Below are 20,848 nucleotides of genomic sequence, written 5' to 3' on the forward strand. Positions count from 1 at the left end.
GCTGTCAAATATATAAGGATCACTGGATAACATTTCTACATGACATCTATTTCCTTTCAGCATGCCCAGCAATGACACAACACTGACATCTGCCGGCCACACTTTGGCATTACAAAGTGCGCCATAACAGATAAGATCGCAAGTGAAAACGAAAGCAAGTCCTCAGCGTCAGGTTCCTGTATCAGAGGCTAGCAGTGAACGGAAGAACAACAACATGAATAAAAGTAAGTTTAACTGCTTATATATATAATTTCTAATCAGAAATAGGTTACTACCACCAAGGAGCTTGAATAAATTGTTTTATAGAATATATGTGTGAAAGTGAAACTACAATACTGTGCAAAAGTCTTGGGCCTCCCCGTTTCTTTAAATTTTGTTCCAAAGAGCTGTGATTTCATGTATTTTCTTTTTTGGTCTTAAGTGGTCTTAAGCCATAACTCTCTTTTGACGGTAGCTGCTTTTCACTCATTTTCAGTCCAGTCTTTGTAGCTGACCATTTGGAAAGCTTTGTTTATGCCACCTAACACCGACCTATTAGCATTAGCAAGCATTAACAAGGCACCTAACTCAAGAGATGTACTGGTGTTATGCCAACACATAAAGAAAGCGAAGCAAATAAAGTCACTGTATCTTGTTAATAGGTGCCTGTTCCAAAACACAGCATTTGTTCCCATTTTGTTAATTTAATCCTTGAAACACGCCAAAGATAACTCAGCTTAAACAACATAAAATGGCATTTTTGCACCAACTATGTGACTGCCTAAAAACTTGTTACATGAGTGGAGGACAAAAGAATATGCGGCAAAACCTATATACAACAGGAAGATGAGTATCTGAAAGTCATACCTTTAAAACAGGAAAAAAAATCCAGCCAAGACCTGACACATGACCTGAGAGATCCATCTGGCTCCTCAGTTGTTCCATCTACTCTAAGGCAAATAGAGAAAAAAAGGCTGAGGTATGCTAAATTACTGAAGAACTGGACTGAAAATCAGCTGCAACAGGTCTAATGGAGTGATGAATCCAAATGTTACACCCCTAGCAGTTGCCTGTGTGGGTGTGTCCTATCATCTCATGCCTTAGGTGCCATCTTTTTCTTTTGTACAGCTGACTCACATCAGCAACTAAAGGTATTTAAGCCCAGAGAAAGGTGAGCTCTGGTGCCAGAGAGCTGTGTGTGTTTGGTGGTTGCAGCTAGTGAGCTGTATTTTGTGATTGCTTGCTCCTGCTCGGTGGAGAGGAGTGTGTTTGGTCACTAAACTGTTCTTTGCTTTTCAGTTAACTTACCGATGCCTGAGTTTTTGTTTGTTTCCTTAAATGGTGATAGCGGCTTGCCCGTCTCTTTTAGTTGAGTTATAAATAGAAACTTTAATAAAACTCTTTAATTTAACAATTTTGCCTCTGTCTCCTTTTTCTGACCCGGACACTTTTCAAATTCAAAATCAAATTTTGTTACTTTCCCTTATCACCTGGACCCCTTTTAAAGGAACGTAACACCAAATTTGAAATTTTTGGTTCAAATCATTATCAAATCATGGAGGAGGTCAGGAGGCAAGGCAAGTTTATTTATATAGCACAATTCAACAACAAGGTGATTCAAAGTGCTTTACAGAGACATTAAAAAACAAAAACAAATAAAAAGCATGATTTAAAATTGAAAAGGAGGTGAAACGGTGAGTTGTATCTATTTATCTGTAAAGCATGGTGGAGGCTCTGTCATGATTTAGGGCTGCGTTTCAGCCCCTGGTGTTGGGGGTCTTGTCAAAATTGATGCAATTAGAATTGTAGAAAAGTGGCATCAGACTTTGATTCTCCATCTGGAAAGCACTGTTTTAAAACAGCTTCATTTTTCAGTACGACAATGATCCCAAACACTGCCAATGTAGTAAAAGCACATTAGAAAATACACTACTACAATACTCCAAAGAAAAATACACACTAGAACAGCATCTGTCATGGATTGGCCTCCCGAGAGCCTGGACCTCAACATTATTGAAGCAGTGTGGGATCATCTTGGCAGAGAACAGAAAAAAGACAGAATCATCCAAAGAAGAGCTTTGAATGTCTTTCAAGAAGTCTGGAGAACTATTTAACTGTACAAATGAAGAGAAAGCTGACTAAGAGAGTTCAGACTTTGTTGCAGAATAACGGCGGTCATACCAAATATTGACTTTCAAGCTTGTTACAATTATATTTATGTATTGTATTTCCAGTTATCTTTGCCTATGTTACAGTAAATTCTGCCACTTATTTAATTTTTTCCTTGCTTTTACATTATTTCATCTTGGAAAGTGAAAAGTCATACAAAAGATTAAATTGCTAAGTATAAGAGTTGTGTGTACTTTTGAGACTCCCTGATCTCTGGGATCCTAGAGTAGAACAACAGGGCCTTGAATAATCTGAAATCTGATGCTATTCATTTTTTTCTTCCAACAGAAAAAGTAACAATTTATTCACATGTTGATGGACAGACGATGGGCTCTCATGAGAAATTTCTCAAAAAACTCTTCAAACGAGGAGCAATAAAAGTGGAGAAAGCTGATGATAGTGAGGCTGTTATTGTCTTCGTTCCCATTGTCAGTCGTTTTGAGACGGACATAAATTCAGCTTTATCAAACATTTCAGGTAAACACACCACAATCTATGATAAGTGTTTTGTTTGTTTTGGTATTTTTTCTGCACGTTATCACTCGTGTTTTCTGTTTGTCTGTCTCAAAGGAGATAAAAAGGTGATCGTGGTGGCCTTGCATCACACCTATGACCCAAACTACACTGTGCCACATAACAGAAAGATGGACGACAAACTCGTTGTTAACTGTTTGTTTTATGAGAAGAAAGGACTTCTGTCATGTCCTTGCAACAAAAAGGCAAAGAAGATGGTCTGCGAAGAGGTAATTACACAAGTTACGTTGTTTTTTAAGCAAAAAGTGCTGGATACGCAGATACAAATAAACATGGATTCATCTGGATTTGCATCACTTTTACATGTATTGGTCAACAATAATACAGACCAGACTATACTGGTATCTTCACACTGGCTCTGTGTGCCAGGTGGTCAGTATGTTGTTGTATGTTCACGCCCACAGGCAGAGGTGGAAACAGCAGTTTCCACCAGATGTTTTCTGTAATATGAGCCAAATAATCTAAGCTTGCATATAAGATCTTCCCATTTGGAATATTTGAACAGTGCAGTTGGATCAAAGTTCTGATATTCCAAATTACACATGTCCAATGGGAACACTCTCACTGCCTGCAGTAATTTCAGCAGTATTAGTTGTTGTTTAATTTACCCTGTACTAACTGCGATGCATTCATTATTTATTTATTTTTTGCAGCTGAACCTCCCAGGAAAATTCTGGCAAAGAAACAAATCAAAGAAAGATCCTCAAGAAAAGACCACAAAATCAGGAAAAAAAGAAAAGACAAAAAGTGAAAAAAACCAAAAATAATCTGCATAAATTTAAATAATTGCTTAGACACTTCCTCTAGGACTGACGTTTGTAAATTGCTTACTCAGCTTCGGTCCGATTGTACTATATTATTAATGAGTCTGCATGAATTTAATTGCTCATTATTTATCCTTTTTCCTTTCCATTGTGGCTGATCAATTAGCTTATTTGTTGCTCTGTTACTGAACAAAACATTGTAGCTTGACTCGTGACACATTCTGCTCATTCAAATGTACAGAAAGGTTGCATCACATGTAGCCCTACCATGGCTTAATAAAGGAATTTTATGATCCAGGCTTAAACTGATTCTGTTGTCATCTATTAGACTTCCTCATTCACAGTACACAAGGCTAATGTCAACATGCTAGCATGTCCAAAAACATTATGTTAAAGTGCTTGATGAACCTTTGGTCGAAATCATTGTATTCATATATTAGCTGATGAAACAAGCTAAATTCATGTAAATACTGTCCATTCAAGAACTCTTGAGATTTGTAAACCTAGTGGTGAGGTAAAGATAAGGAGCAAACAGAAGAGAATAAGACTTTACCCTCTTAGAACCATTAATATTTAATACAATGATTGATTTGAACTGTATTCTTAATAACTTCACTTTATAGGATTTAAGGTGGGACTTGACATGAGCTTTGTAATGTTACACCTGTTGGTTATAAATTTATGAAAATTGCTTTTAATTTTTTATTTATCTACAAAATTACAAAAGCAAATTTTCCAGTGTTTGCATTTCTATAGTCCATCCATTCGCTTCAGCTTATCCTTTTCAGGGTTGCGGGGGGTGCTGGAGCCTATCCCAGCTGTCATAGGGCGAGAGGCAGGGTACGCCCTGGACAGGTCGCCAGTCTGTCACAGGGCTAACACACAAGGACAGATAACCATTCACACTCACTTGCACATTCACACCTAGTGGCAATTTGGATTATCCAATTAACCTATCCCCACAAGCTGCATGTCTTTGGACGGTGGGAGGAAGCCAGAGTACCCAGAGGGAACCCACGCAAACACGGGGAGAACATGCAAACTCCACACAGAAAGACCCCGGCCTGATGGTGGAATTGAACTCAGGACCTTCTTGCTGTGCGGCAACAGTGCTAACCACCGTGCTGCCTATTTCTATAGTACTATAGAATATTTAATCACCTGTTTCCTTCAATCACAATCACCCTGGCTGTGAATGCACCAGACTATCACCAGTTTCTACATCACATCAAAGTCCAGGGAGCTGACAGGAAAAGACAGACATATACATTGTCATGCCTGCTGTGTAATGTCTGGAAATGTCCAGGTTGCATTGCATGTGTAGATGTCTGCTTTTCTGGCTTGGGTTTCTGCAGCAGTGACTTTGCAGCCTTTGACTTCTCCTCCACTCTTCCCTTTGACTGAGGAAGCTTTAATGATAAAGATGTGTAGCGGAATAAGAATGACTTGCTGAAGTGTGCAACATTTGCCGAGGTTTGGCACACGCAGGACACTGATATCCCCTGGGACATCTTGTAAATCATATGCTGATCTGTTTGATGGTCTTTGTGTGTTGCTGACTTTGTTGATTCACGGAGGCCTTGCATAGTAATAATCTGTTCGCGGAAGGTTAAAGCTCGGTATTCTCTCATGTATTGACCCAGATTTTTGGCAGGGTCTGTGGTTTATGTCATGATCTTTCTTGGCAATTTCATTCAGTCATTTTGCATTTTTAACATTTTACAGTCACTCTGCCAAATTTTCTTGACACAGCTCTTGAGACTTGCCTCAGGATTCTCTGTACCATGTTTCCTGCAATATATGGTCTATATCAAACCTCCAAGTGCATAGGCACATCTCTCAATGTGTGACATGTTATGTTACATGAAATGGCAGCGACTCAAACTGAAAACAAACAAAGGAAGATGACTTTATTTTTTCTTTCTAAATTTGAAAGAATTTATAGCTGTATGCTTAAAGGTTGTGAGAGTTAGCACACTGATCAGGAATAGTACTGTTTTTTCAAACTTTGTGTATCTCAACCACTTTAGCTCCACCTATAGGTAGAAATCGGCCACACATGCAACATCTGATAATGTGCATGCATTTGGCAAGACAGGTATGACTGGATTCTCCAAGCAGACTTCATGGCATCCTATTATGACACTTTCTTCTTCTTCCATATTTTGACATTTTTTGCATTTTTAATTTTTTCCCAAACAAAAAGGGGGAGGGACGTTAAACCTTCTACTGTATGTGCCGATGGTCAGGCTGAAGGCCATGCATGGAATAAAGATATTTTTTAGCTATGCAAATGAATGAAATTTAGTACAAAATGTTGCTGGTAAACTCCTTAAAGGAAATCACTCATAACGAATGGTAATTGCACTACACTCTGTTGCTCACAAGATGGCAGTTGAAGATAATGTTTTCTCTGAGTGGAGCTCAGCTGGTGTTTAGGAGGCCAATATAAACAGAAGAAAACTCTTAAACTTGGTATTTTAGCAGTAAAGATAAAAAAGAGGAAAGAAATTAAGAAAATGCAAGTGTTTTACAAAGTGACAATGTTTAAGGAAAAAATAAAATAAACATAATAATTATCTTAAATAGGTTACAAATTATATTCATGGATGAAAATTAGTTGAAACCGGATGACTTGAACAAATATTTGGACCTAAACGTTGTGTCAGTATCCACCTTGATGTTAGCATCTTACACCCAAATTCACAAAACAGTGACTGAAAAACAAACACAGAAGTTTAACTTTCCTCTTTCAGTTAATCTTCTCGCCCTCGGTGAAGCTGTGGATTACTTCCTCCTTGGATTAGCGCGCACACTGTGGGCCCACATCTGCATACGAACGTGGCAGCACGCCAGCGCACATCCAAGTCCTCCAAATCATATGCACAAACACACTGTGTACAAACCAAAACTGAGTTCTCACAGACAGGAAGTGATGTCACTTCTTGTCTCCAAGGAGATGGAGGCAGTTGCTAAGATACTGTGACACCAGGATTTTTCTCTGTGTTTTTTTCTTTCCCTCTCCCTCTCCAGCACGCGCGCGCACACACACACACACACACGCACACACAGGGATATCGCCACGAATAAGTAGAAACTCTCTCGTATCGCTCTTATTCTCTGGCACCAGATGGCAATGAGCGCCAACTCAACTTTTTTTTCTTTCTTTCAATAAAATCTCTAAAAATAACAGAAATATAAGTTGTTTTAAAATTTCACTTGAATGCCGTTGGGACCACTAAACAGATCACCTGTGTGCTCCGACTGAACCAAACGTCAGAGGTGCTGCTCCAACAATTAGCAACATTTTTATTCTTCGCTTTGAACTACGTGCAATTACTCAGTCACCCACTTCCAGACCGGCGAGGCCTGTCGCTCCTAAAATGATACAAGTGACTGATGTGTATCAGCACCCCTCCAAAGCTTCCACACAGTGTGAGCTGCACCTCTCTAGTGCTATCAGCATGCCACATATGTCTTGGCAGTAGCATGTTGCTGCCAAATCCTCTTCACCCTCCCTTTCTCCTCCCCTGTGGCTCCTAACACAGCATTAAGAGTTTATGGGGTTTGGGTTGTATTAGAAATGCCATGTGCCCGTCTTCTGGATGGCGGGATTAGCTCTCTCTGCTGTATTTCGCGTCCGAGAGCCTTCCTGCACTGATGACACAAGCAATACAGCAATGAGCGTTTGTTCATTTACTGTGCACAAATACATGTCCTTCTCCCTCTCTCCAGTCCACCGCTCCTACACACACGCTCAAGGGTGCCTGCGCACACACAAGCGTACTATACATGCATAAAGGGAATATCAGATACAATGTGCAATGACACAGTGAGGACATAGAGTAGAAAGTGGGGGGAAGAAGGAGAGCAAAGGCACAGGGTGGGTTTGGCAGGGGCGGCATGGAATCATTTTAAATGGTGCGGGGGATGGAAGGCGAAAAAGATGTACGGAGAGAGGAGCCGAGAGTGGTGGAAAAGCAGTGAAAGGCGTCCAGGGCTGGATGAGAGACGGAATATGGGCTAAGATTTTAACATGAATGAGAGGGAATGAGGGAAGAGGAAGAAAGAGGGAAAGGAGGAATATCCTCTGCACCACTGTGTGACTGGAAATTTAATAGAGGGAGAGAGATAGAGTGAGAAAGAGAGGGAAGGGGAGAGAGGTAGAGGGGTGGGAGAGAGAGAGCCAGAGGAGGGGGAGGGTAGAGGAATAGAGAGGCAAAAGGCACAGAGACCTCATTGCTGTGCAGCTTTCAGTAAAAGCTAGTGGTTGTGAACAATGCTCACTACGGCATTCACCGAGAGGGAGGGTAGGAGCAACTGAAAGGGTGAGGGAGGGAAGGAAGGCGCGAGAGAGAGATGGAGGGAAAGAGAGAGTGCATATATCTCGGGGGTCTTTCTGAAGCATCACTGGCCTTTTCTGTCCTTTGACCTTTAGTGTGAGCTGAGACAGAGCAAAGATGCACTGAGATTTATTTTTACCCACAAAGTAGTCTTTGGTAGTTGTAAAGCTGCAAAGGGGGCTTCTCTTCTTCTGTACTTCAGACACGTGGACACATACATGACAATGCTCAATGGAGGGAAATCACTTGTGAGCTAACATCTCTTTAACTGGCCACTTACTTGGTCATACTGTTCTCAATTCACTAATTACATTACATGAATTGAAAACCTTAACAAAATATTTCACGTCTACATTTGCAAGGCTCAGATGTATGGTTTAATTCACGGTCAGGATCTTCACAGGCCTGCAGTGTATGTGTTCTACATGTTTGGGTGCTGACAGGAAGTAATAGTGCTGGTGGCTTCCTTATTTACAGCTTAAATCTAACAAGTCCAATACAGAAGCCTTTCAAGAGGGTGGGAAGGCTTGGAGTAAACACCCATATGCACAGTCTGCAGAAAGCAGGCCTCATTGATTTGCTAGATATAATCTTACAAAAACAAATGCTCTTGCTAGCTACGGGAACATTACAGAGTCTACAAAACTCTTTGAGTGAATCAGAAAGGTTTATTTCTGTTAATATTTGGTGGCTTTTAAAAGAAAGTGCCCATAAAATAATAATAAAATAATAATAATAATAAATGCTCAAAATCTCACTTGATAGGGAGAAACGAACTGACTCAGGTTACCCTCCCGATCATACAGTGCTGCTGAGTCATATTAATAAATATGTGACTACACTGCTACTCATAACAAGCCCAGAGCTTAAGTTTCACCGGGGGATGTGAGACACAAAACACGCGGAAAGCAAACACGTGAAATATCTCTCATTTTGGAATCCGGCTCTGAACGTTCACTTTAATACACCCAAAGAAACGCAGCCACATCCACGGGTCGGTGCTCCTTCGTCTCTTCTCCTAATGCTGTCTTAGTCGGATTCAGACTGAAACATACGGAATGTGCGTAAAGAGCCGCTTATGCTGGACGCAAACTGCTCTGCCCAGCGGGCGCCGTCGCGTTTGCTACCTGCGTTCCTCTCCAAGGATGATAAGGCGCATCGATGCACTCGTCCCCGACCTCGTTCCTCCGTGCCATAATTATAACACCATTTTTTTCCTCGGCGATCCCGAAGCCGATCTCTGTTTTTTTCCGCGCGCACGCGTGTGTGTGGATTGTGTTCATCTTTAACCTGCCATCACTGTAGCCCCCCGCGTTGCGTTGGCGCTGCGGATCTAGCCTACAAGAACAAGAGCCAGCTCACAGCCGTGGAAACAAGCGAATCAATTTAGGGAAGAGCAGGGGAAAAAAAGAGGAGAGACTGATAGCGAGGTTGGGAAACTGACGATCGGAGAGGGGGAGAGAAAACATCGACCTCACGCCGCAGACGCCGAAACATTAAGGTAGGCTATTTTGGCTGTACAGGTAGAAGGGAGGGAAATGGCTGGTGTAATTATTACATTTGTTACCTAATCGAGAGTGATGCTGAAAACAGTCATGAGATGCCAAAGGAGGGGACAAGAAATTGAGTGTGGCAAAAAGCTGAGATGCATAACAATTTAAGCAAATAATTAACATGAGCACACAGTCCACGTCGATGCCAGTGGAATAAATCTGTGCTAGTTGCATTAAAAGGAATCGCTTCTACGCGCAAACCTATGTATTGCACATCTACACAGGTGATATTTCCCAGTCAGCAATGAACCTAAAGGTTATTTTGCGTGCAGTCGTGTTGTTATGCCGCCGAAGAGAGGATGGATGCAAGCCATTTTGTAATGCAGCATGTGCAGAATTAGGCCTATTCAGAATTTCAATTGCGTTCCCGAGAAGGTGCGCCGTAGTGAGCGCAGCTGCATAGATGAATAAGGCCATTCTGTTCAATTGTAGGAGATATTATGCTACAGGCTATATGATGAGGAGAGATTGCAGATCAGAGGTTGCGACTGCAGGGTAGAAAAACATGGGCAAGTTATGGGTTTTTGAGATGTGATGGAAAAAAATAAGAAAAATAGGGGGAAGAAGAAAAAAAATACAACAACTTGCAATTGTTAAAAGTCTGAAGACGTTTGCTACGAGCTTGTCTTTTTTTTCCCTCTCTCTCCCTCTCTCTAACAGTGGTTGATGTATCCATACTGGTGAAATGCGTCCCATCCATCCTACCCCAATTCCCACGTCCTGAATCAATCTGGTGTTGTCATAGTTACAGTAGATGATCTTGGCCCTGCTGCACCTGTGTCGCTTTGTGTTCATCTTGAGCATCTGTAAATACATGAGGTCTAATTGGGGCTTGTATTCAAAAAAGCAACCCACAGCCTCAGTTTATATTGAAAACAACAGCACCACAATTTTTTTTCTCCATTTTTCTGTTTTTTGGCCTCTTCATAAACCTTAATGACAGTTGTGGAGTGGAAGACATTGATACAATCAGGCACTCGCGATGATGTGATTGGTTTGTAGCAGTTGGTCAGCAGCTTTTAGCTAATTTGTCTTTTAACGAGTGAGCGATCTCTCAGGCCTGATCGAATAATCAATATCTACATCGTTGCAATCTGCTTTTGACACGAACACAAAGGGCTAAAATAAAAATAAAAAACAAACAAAAAAAACAAAGAGAGAGAGAGAGAGAGATTCATTTAAGTGAAATTGACTTGAAGAATTTAATGTGGCCAGTGTTTCAGCTATGTCAAGAAGCCCTAGAAAACACATTTTGCACAAAGATCAGAAAGAAGGCCAACTGCGACAGGATCAGATGGGCCAAGATTCTAGAAATAAAGACCATCGCAGTGTATTTTGTAGCTCTCGAGCTCTCCTTTTGTCAAGAACTTAAAGATGGCAGGTGAAGTCAACAGGCATGTTTGCAGGTTCAAGGTCTCTCCCACAATACAGCTCTTTACAATACAATGTGGTGCTCTCCGCTGACTGGTTGCACCACCTCATTTAGTGACATTTCCCATGTAATGCAACGAACAAATGCAGCTCAAGCGCTTAACTGTACTTAAGGGAAAAAATGCTGCATTAAACAACTTATTGATTACAAGGGCCAGCTGGTTTTTAATTCAAGGGGAATGCATCTTTCCCTCAGTGATGCAATGAAGGAAGCAAGTTTGTTTTAACAAAAGGCTGTGTGTGGGGCCAAAACTTCACCATTAGCTTACATTTCTTTCTAGACTTCAAGTGTCATGAAAGTGGCTGGAGGAATTTGGAAATACTTTCCATCCAGCTGTGTTTATATGATACTTTGTACACCGCTCAATTTAAAAGGAAAAAAAAGGGAGGAAAGAAAGGCATAGCACCACCATCGCTGTGTGTTTTTAATGAAGTAGCAGCGTATGAAACACTGGTACTTCTTTGGCCGGCTGAATATTAATGATGTTTTGCTTTGATGCTTTCATGAATCATTGCAACTATCAGACCTCTACTCTGAATCAGATACAATTCTGATGTCTAAGAGAGCCAGTCAGATTATTGAAATGCATAATTAGCTGTGAGATGGGGATGAGTGGGAGACTCTTCAAGGAAGGACAACAGTGTAAAGAGCACCATAATGAGGACTGGTGCAAAGGAGCTGCTTACTGTAATATTTAGGTTTATTTGTATTCACACGTCTACATTCATTAGCTTATCTGGGATGTACGTATGTGCTGTCATTTCTTTATGTCAGTTACAGTTACGATGGTCGTAGATCTGGATGTGGGCATGTGTCGAAGAGAGAGAATGAGACAGGGCGAGAGAGTCAGTGGGATGTGCAAAGCATCTGAAAAAAGTCTATTTTTAGCGTACATTCCCTTACGAGCTTTCTTAATAGCTGCTTTAACTTCTTCGAAGTATGTTTTAGATGAAAACCAATGTTGACCTGATCCTCAGACCTTGACCATTAAGATTCGTTGCAGATTTGTTCCTGCTGTTGTTATGCTGAAGGCCAAAGTTCAACCCTGTTCTATCTCCTATGAACAGAATTCCAAAATTCAGCTTTGGCTTTTCTTACCGAGTGTGTTATAATAGCAAATACTGCAAGCATACACTATAAGCTTTGAGTTAAATGCATTTTGATTTAGACAGCAAAGGCGCTGTTTATCCATTTTGGACACAAAATGTTGATCAAGCTCAGCTAAACACAGTAATGTGGAATAGGGCACTGGACAGTAAAAACACAAGATGGTGAGTGAGCAGGTTGCCACAGCAACAGTGTTTCTAGGCGCATGCATCGTCGCTGCATAGGAGAGGAGATGCTAAGGACTGCCATGGAGCTGTTTCATAAAAAAAGAAAGAATAAACAGTTTATTACATTAATAAGAGATTCTTTTATTTTTTAAAATGCATCCAAGAGTTATTTTAAATGCCATATCGATAGAGGTGACATTGTGTTTATATTAGTGTCAGGAAACAAGGATCTTTTATCATTTGTTCTCAGACATGACAGACTTGTGACTGCCAGAGTCATAGTGACGAGAATTATGTGCTTGAGAAAACAATGAGCACTTTCTCTTTCTAATCATTATAAGGGGAACAGCCCAAGCATTTCTAAATTTAGTGAGTCTGCTGATGCTCGCAGCCATTTCTGTTGCAAGATGTGTGTGTGTGACACTCGATTAACCAAAAACAAGGCTTTTGAAAAACACAATGCACATTCAGGAATTCAACCCCCCCCCCCCCCCCCCCCCCTCCAAAACAAACAGAAAGGCTTATTTTGCACCATTTTTTCCTCTTTCTGTATAATCCAGTTGTCATATTCATGTCTGGTTCATCAGTTTTAGTTGTTGGGGGAATCTTGTCCGATTTAGCGTGGCATATTGGGCACCGCATGTGCATTGCAGTAAAATGTCAAGAGTCAATAATCATTCCTTCATGTCTTAATTTCTAAACTACTGCATGCAGGCATCATTTGTTACCTCATTTGTAATGCTGTGCTGCTGATTCATGATGGATTGCATGAATTTCTGCATTAACCTTATGGCCACATGGACTTGTAACTGCATACAACCACTTTGCATTCTTTGGGAATGTGAGAGTCTACCTCTGTCAGTGCGTATTTGGCTTGAAGAATGCCAGTATCATAAAGTGGATGCTGCAGCACCTGTGACCCAACTTGCAGTTTTAGAATTTTGTGTCCATTTCAGACCATGACCCTGATGTTAGGTTTAAACCTAAATGGCAGCTGACTCAGTGGTTGATAGACATGTCTTTAGAATAGAAAATTGTACCATTATTCCAGAGGAGATATTGGTGATATTTAGAGATTTTCAGTTCAGTTCTGCAAATAGTCGCATGTGTGTGCTAGGCTTGTAAAGTAAATCTTTCTGCACTGTGCACTCACTTGACCTCCTTCCTCTCTCTTCTTTTGTCTCTTCCCTTACAGGGAGAACCAACAGTCTCCATCGTGACAACACTTTCACAAGCAAATCCTCCCCTAAATTTGATTTCTCTTCTAATAATTGTCATGGGAAGAAAATGCAGAGTTCTCTAAAATGAAAAATTGAGAAAGCCCAAGTATTTGATTACCAAGGAACTATGAGCAAAAGCAAAGTAAGAATCTATTATTGATAAAGTCTTTAATATAGCATTGCACTTTTTTCCTCAGTTTTTAAGTGGCTGCTTGAAGGAGCAAAAGAGAATCAGAGCGTTAAATATGAACATCAAGATAAGCACCTGAAGTCGCTTGATTGGAGGTGACCTATCAACTTCTTAGCAATAGGGGTAGGTCATGACTCAGTTGCCATGCGTGTTGTCATGGTGACCAGTCCAGGTACCCCTTTCCCCCTCCTCTGGTTGGTCCAACTTTTGTTGTGGTTTCACAACCATGGACCTCAGCTGACAGAGGCAGCACCCCCGTGCCCCTCCCCCTGTATCTGCTCCAATCAGGCAAGCCGTGTCATCTGTACAAGGAGGAGTTTAGATCAAATCCCTGACAGTATTTCAGAGAACACAAGATACCTCAATCTACAAGAGAACTCAATTCAGGTAATTTTGGTTTCATCCACAAATGGAAAACACATTAAGACTTTAAAGATAGATACCTTGAGAGCATTATGTTTAATTTTGCTACAATATGCCTCCCTTTTATTTGTTTCCACACTAGGTGATCAAGTCTGATACATTTAAGCATCTGCGACATTTGGAAATCCTCCAGCTCTCAAAGAACCACATCCGACAGATTGAGGTGGGAGCTTTTAATGGTCTTCCTAACCTCAATACACTGGAGCTTTTTGACAACCGTCTTACAGTGGTGCCATCCCAAGCTTTTGAGTATCTAAGCAAGCTAAGGGAACTATGGCTAAGAAACAACCCAATCGAGACGCTGCCGGCGTTTGCCTTTCATCGTGTTCCCTCTTTACGGCGTCTTGACCTAGGGGAACTCAGGAAGCTGGATTTCATCTCAGAGGCTGCCTTTGAAGGTCTGATAAACTTGCGCTTCTTGAATCTTGGCATGTGTGGCTTGAAGGACATACCTAACCTCACCCCATTAGTGCGACTAGAGGAGTTGGAGCTATCAGGGAACCAGCTCGGGATAGTCCGGCCTGGATCCTTCCAGGGTCTAGTTTCACTTCGCAAGCTGTGGCTAATGCACTCCAGAGTGTCAGTCATTGAACGCAATGCCTTTGATGATCTCAAAAACTTGGAGGAGCTGAACCTCTCTCACAATTCCCTGCATTCCCTGCCTCATGACCTCTTCACCCCTCTGCACCAGTTGGAGAGGGTACATCTAAACCATAACCCTTGGGTTTGTAACTGTGACGTTCTCTGGCTCAGCTGGTGGCTGAAAGAAACAGTTCCCAGCAACACCACTTGTTGTGCTCGCTGCCACGCACCCCCAGGTCTAAAGGGCAAGTACATTGGAGAACTAGACCAGAGCCACTTTACCTGCTATGCCCCAGTGATTGTTGAGCCACCCACTGACCTCAATGTCACTGAAGGCATGGCTGCTGAGCTGAAATGTCGTACTGGAACGTCAATGACCTCCGTGAACTGGTTCACTCCAAATGGCACGCTGATGACCCACGGATCATACCGAGTTAGGATCTCAGTGCTCCATGACGGAACACTGAACTTCACAAATGTGACCATGCAAGACACAGGACAGTACACTTGCATGGTAACCAACTCTGCTGGAAATACCACTGCATCCGCCGTTCTCAATGTATCTGCTTCGGACCCCAGCAACACCTACAGCTATTTCACCACCGTCACTGTGGAAACACTAGAGCCAAGAACAGACGAGGAGGAGTCTGCAAGACAGTATATTAACGAGACCTTCATAGATTTTCCTAATCCTACTGTCCACCAACCTGGTGTTACTATAACGCCTTCTCTCTCTTCTCTCTCCTCACTGTCTCCACGAATCAATAGAGCTCCTGAAAATACAGTGACTGAGCCCCCAGAACATGTAACTAACATTCCAGGCCTGGATGATGTAATGAAAACAACTAAGATCATCATTGGTTGCTTTGTGGCCATTACTTTCATGGCAGCAGTAATGTTGGTGGTCTTCTATAAACTCCGTAAGCAACACCAGCTACACAAGCACCACGGCCCAGCCAGAGCCATTGAAATTGTGAATGTAGAGGATGAGATCGGAGCCGGAGCAGGAAGTGGCATCTCAGGTGGTTCGACAATGAATTCTGGAACAGGTGGAGAAGGAACCCTACGGATACATCATCCAGAAATAGTCAACCTTCCCAACATTGGTCGTACCGATACGCTAAACCATTACTACAAGACACATCATTTTAACAACAATGTGATGGGTCTTAGTATTGGCACTGAAGGGATGGGGCCAGGAGGGATCCTGAGTAACAAGAGCCAGCAAGGTCAAGATATTCCTATCTCCTGTACCTCTGTCCCGATCTCAACATCCAACTTGCTCACCTCATCAGGCAACGGCACCAACACCATCCCCAGTTCGATGTCCCCACCACTCCCCATGTCTCTGCCTATGCCTACCATGGGCTTACATGGATCGATCAAGGGTTTCATGGGCCAAAGCCAGAATCCACAAATGGAACCTCTTCTTTTCAAGGGGAGTTCGAAGGAAAATGTACAAGAGACTCAAATCTAACAGCAAAAGTGAGAGTATTGAGTGAGAGTGAGTGAGAGAGAGTTGACGACAGAGAGGGGATTGATCTTGGGTTTATGCGCAGAATGATTAGACACTAGAGTGCACTGACATTACACTAGGAAAGAGGATAGACTGAAACGGCAATACACAAACACATAGACTTATCTGTGACAGTGTACTGAGCCAAGGATTACCACAATGGCCCACTTGTGTTTGTAGTAACGATCATGGCCATGGAGATCAAGGAATGGACATTGCTACAATGTAAATCTGTGCCAAAGCAAATGTTTTTTGCAGTTTCTACAAGCTGTGTCCTCATAGGAAAAAAAAAATAGCCTTTCAGAGTAATCAGTCCCCAAACCGTTGTTGGCCAGCAGAGTTGAAAGACACGCACAGCACTTGCCACACTGAAGATCAGAGATATTGCAGAATAAAATCCAAGAGACATTTTTCTTCCTCAAAAAACCACGAGCCACATTCTCTCTCTAGTGACTCAAAAGACTCCCTCAAGGTGAAAATTATGTAGGCATAAATAGATGGACAAAAGGGTACAGTGCAAACTACTGTGAAAAATCCACAAATTATATAAATATATTTTCATCTAAATATGTATCATTGCAGACTCTGATGCAGACATATTTTGGGGTGGATGTATAAGCTGGTATAGTTTGTTTCTTTGTGAATAATCAGGGGCGGCGATAGTTGAGGTTTGTTATGATATGTTTTAAGTTTGGCTACTTCTCAGAAACATAAGGGCTCAATTGCAACACTCATTGTGAATCTTTGAATTGGCTTTGTGGCATAAAGTCCATTTAGGTTGTATTACAGTAAATGCAGATCTCTGTTTGACAAACTTTTGTCTGTTGTTTCAGTAATAATCATTACAAACTTTTGTGTTCTGAAAGTGTATTATGTATTTTGTAAAAGCCAGCTTCTTGGTATTTGAATTGACAATTCTGATACTTAAATGCCAGCATCAATTAATGGTAAAAACAAACACGAACAGGTAATCCAATGCAATGACCTGTAAGGGTAAATTAAAGTGTTGACAATGTGTTATTTGAATCAGATCAGTAGCCAGATATTTGCTTTTAGACTGGAATTTGATATGATCTCCTTGCTCGTGGTTACCATAATCATGCCATGAAATGCTGTCATAAGGATGAGTCGACATCTATCTGCAGCAGCTTTCAAGAAGGGAGTGAACATCCATCTTAAGAAGATTGGAATGAAAGGAAATGTACAGTATATTAATAATAATAATGTCTGGTTGTATGACAATTGTAAGATCCACATTTTTAAAGTGTAACTTTCATATGTTAAATGCCATTTACGCTTCTTGCGTTTCAACTATGTATTTCTTTATTTTTGTTAGTTTGATATAATGTGTACAGTTGTCTAGCCATGTATCATTACGTGTGAAATAAATCAATCATATATTGGGTTGTATCGGGTCAATATGGCAACCACGCAGGTTAAGAGTGAGACATTGTGCCGTTCTCTGTGCTAAAACCTGGATTGAATGTATGGTTAGTGGTTTAGCCATTAGTCACCCTGGTAATGACACGTACTGTCTGTCCTGTTAACGCGGTCAGACAGGCTTTTAGCGACTTGCCTGTGGATGGGCTACACTTCTGGTTTTGGAAGATGAATGTTTTCATGATCTAATCCTTTAATGAAGGCGGGTTTGTCAAAAATTAGTCTTCGCCCATGGTAATTCTTCTGCTCTTGTGCTGACAAAGTTTGAAATGTGAACAGACAATTAAGGAAAAGTAATGTTTGTTGCAATTGAGCGCAAACTGGACAAGTAACCAGTTATTCCAGACAATGGAAAATCAGTGTTGACTGTAATGAAGGTCTAATTTTGCTGGGATGTGTGTGTGTGTGTGTCCCTCAAAGCTACACATTGTATATGAGGTATTTTCTATTCAAAAGAAGGATTTTGCCATTAGCAATGAGCTCATGCGTTCTGGAAGAAGGCATAAAATGAAGTATTGATAGTAACAGTGATGATAATAAGAGTGATGCTGCTAGACAAAATCCAGAATCGGCTCTCACATTGTTATATCTGTGAAAGGAACATCTTCTAATGCTAGCAAGCTAAGGCATTTTTCAAGTATGCCTTGAACATATGTATTGATTTTTTTGTAACTTGGATTGTCTAAACTGCAGCCATTTCTCTATTATTTCTCAACCTTATGTTATTATTTCTGGTCATAAATATAATTTAAAAAAAAAAATATAGTCAATGTAAATCTGCAACCTGTCCAACAGATTTAGAGGGCAGGATTTGACTGTATCCCCACAGAGACACAAAAAGAATCTAAATTAATTCTAAAGACGTAACATATGGCTGCCCCCTTGATGTGCTACATTTGGTGCTCCGTCGTCAAATTTCAAAGAGCATACTAGATACCTCCTTGTGTGCCGGGAATGAGGGTACATTTCTCCACGTTAACCGTGGAACAAATCTTTTACCTGAACATTACTGTAGCAATGTTTTATTATGATGATGATGACTCACCTAATCAGCATGGAAATGTTCCTTTCAAATCTCTGAGCATCCGTAAAACACGACATGCAAGGTTATCATCGTTATTATTAACGTTTGAAGGAAACGCAGATGGCTTTTGTTGCATCTTAGTATTGTGGCTGCCATTGTACTCTGTGTTCGATGCTACTGCAGAGAAAGCTCATTCTCGTAATGTTCAGAACTATATGACCCCTTTTAATGAAGTTGACAAGCTTGAGACTGTACATACCGATCATCTGTACCTAACTGTAGCATTGAGTTTGGCTACAGATGGAGTTCTGACATGTTTGTATCCTCTGCATCACCCATTGCTTACAATGGATGCTTCTGTCCAAGTGACATTTATTGGTTTGTTGGAGGCAAAACTCCTTAATGAAATGGATTATGGTATCTGAGACACCAAATTGCGAGACAAGAAAGTGGACTGACCTTTTGGTTCTTTAAAGGTAAGCTGTTCTGTTTGATAAAACAATATTAAAAAGATAGTCTGCTTTAAAAGATTTGAAAGAGAAATGTGCAAAGCAACAGAACTTTTAGATTCCTTTACACAAAAAAACTATATATAAAAATGTCATGTGTTTTCTTTTCTTTTTCTTTTGTGTTTTATTTCCAGTTGTTGGTTGTATCTTAGTATGTGGTATTATCAGTTTGGGCCTTTATGGATTGTCATTAAATGTCATTTTTTCCCCTTCAGAAATTCATCCAGGTACACAGTGTGACAGAAGAGTGTATTTCTTGAGTTATAGCAAAATCAACATGTGCAATATTTACACTTCAATGACTGTCATGCAGTGACTGAGAGGTATTTTATTTCGCTGTTTACTATTTGTGTGATTTCAGTTTTCTGCTTCCTGTAAGGATATAGTCTTTTATTAGAAACATACCACTTTCCTTTTTTGTTGTGATTTCATTCTACAGAACACAACCACAACTATTCTAAATATGAAATGCATTAACAAGTTTAAAATGACAAATGACCTTTCAAATAAGTTATTGCGTGAACTTTTATAATATAAAAGGAAAAATATGTCAAGTATAATTGTGTTTAAACTTTATTTTCTGACCTACTTTTCGTTTACTACACACGTTTGCTTTTTCAGAGGTTAATCAGGAAAGAGGAAATACTTTCAAAATAAGGTTTTGGATCAACACTATGGCTTGCCCCAGTCATGTTAAAAATAATTACATTTAGAAGTATCTTTTAGTACGGAAATGTAATTTTGTTTCTTGCAGAATTATAGCAAACATGGCTATATACACTCACTGGTCACTTTATTAGAGTTAGTACAGGCTGGGACCACCTTTTGTCTTCAGAACTGTTTTAATTCTTAATAGCATAGATTCAACAAGATGCTAAAAGCATTGCTCAGAGGTTTGGGTCCATATTGACATGAAAACATCACACAGGTGATGATGATGTGAAACCACATTCCAAAACCTTGAAATTTGGGGACAGTGAACTCATTTTCATGTTCAAAAAAACCGCTTTGAGATGATTTGAACTTTCTGATATGGCAGGTTATCCTGTTGAAAGCAGCATTATAAGATGGATACACTGTGGTTATAATATGATGGGCATGATCAGCAGCAATACTCAGGTATGTTGTGATGTTTTTAAACGATGCTTAGTGTGTACTAAGGGTCCCAAGGTGTGACAAAGAATATCCCCCACACCATTATACCACCATGAGCAATGTCGTTTATGCCAAATTCAAACCCTATTATATTGATATATATCATATGTTGCAGCAGAATTGGACACTTATCAGACCAGGCAATGCTTTTCCAATTTTCTATTCTCCAATTATGGTGAGCCTGTGTGAACTGTAGCCTCAGTTTCCAGTTTCTTCTGCTGCTTAAGCTTATTTCACAGCGTTGTGCACTCAGATACACTCTACTCCATACCTTGGTTGTAATCAGTGAATATTTAAGTGACTGTAGCCTTACTGCCAGCTTAAAGCAGTCTGGGCATTCTCCTTTGACCTCTGGTATTTCAGTCCTGAGAACTAAATGAACGATTTTCTGTTTTTTCTGACCGTTGTCTGTACACCATAGAGATGGTTATGTTAGAACACCCCAGGAAATACTCAAATACTCAGACCAGCCACGTGGCACCACCAACCATGTAAAAGGACATTCAGAGTTACTTAAGTCACTTTTCTCTAATATTTCGATATTTGTTTTTTAATGTCAACAGGTTGACTTGACCATGTCTACACCTAAATGAGTTGAGGTGCTGCCATGTGAAAAATGATCTGTTATACTTTGCTGATTGAAATCATAAAAACAGATACATTTTTATCATTTATTTTGGAAATGATCTTTCTAGCAACATTGCAATTAAAGAACAAACATTTAACACAAAGTGCTCCACA

The 20,848-nt window shown here is 40.5% G+C and overlaps 1 protein-coding gene and 1 long non-coding RNA gene across 2 annotated transcripts; both read left to right on the forward strand.

Annotated features, from left to right (window-relative positions):
* The first annotated feature begins 131 nt into the window (after positions 1-131).
* Positions 132-3,739, forward strand: LOC308391371. The gene is made up of 4 exons (XR_013970601.1): positions 132-224; positions 2,437-2,625; positions 2,719-2,891; positions 3,336-3,739. It is a non-coding gene; the product is annotated as an uncharacterized lncRNA (long non-coding RNA).
* A 5,088-nt stretch (positions 3,740-8,827) lies between these two features.
* Positions 8,828-19,346, forward strand: lrrc4bb (leucine rich repeat containing 4Bb). Its single transcript, XM_080873478.1, has 3 exons — positions 8,828-9,290; positions 13,244-13,845; positions 13,964-19,346. Exons 2-3 carry the CDS (start codon positions 13,603-13,605, stop codon positions 15,938-15,940), a joined length of 2,220 nt encoding a protein of 739 aa, XP_080729604.1. The 5' UTR covers positions 8,828-9,290; positions 13,244-13,602; the 3' UTR covers positions 15,941-19,346.
* Positions 19,347-20,848: the final 1,502 nt, after the last annotated feature.

The sequence above is a fragment of the Rhamphochromis sp. 'chilingali' genome (assembly GCF_963969265.1).
Source record: "Rhamphochromis sp. 'chilingali' genome assembly, chromosome: 22".
In the NCBI taxonomy this organism is placed as follows: domain Eukaryota; kingdom Metazoa; phylum Chordata; class Actinopteri; order Cichliformes; family Cichlidae; genus Rhamphochromis; species Rhamphochromis sp. 'chilingali'.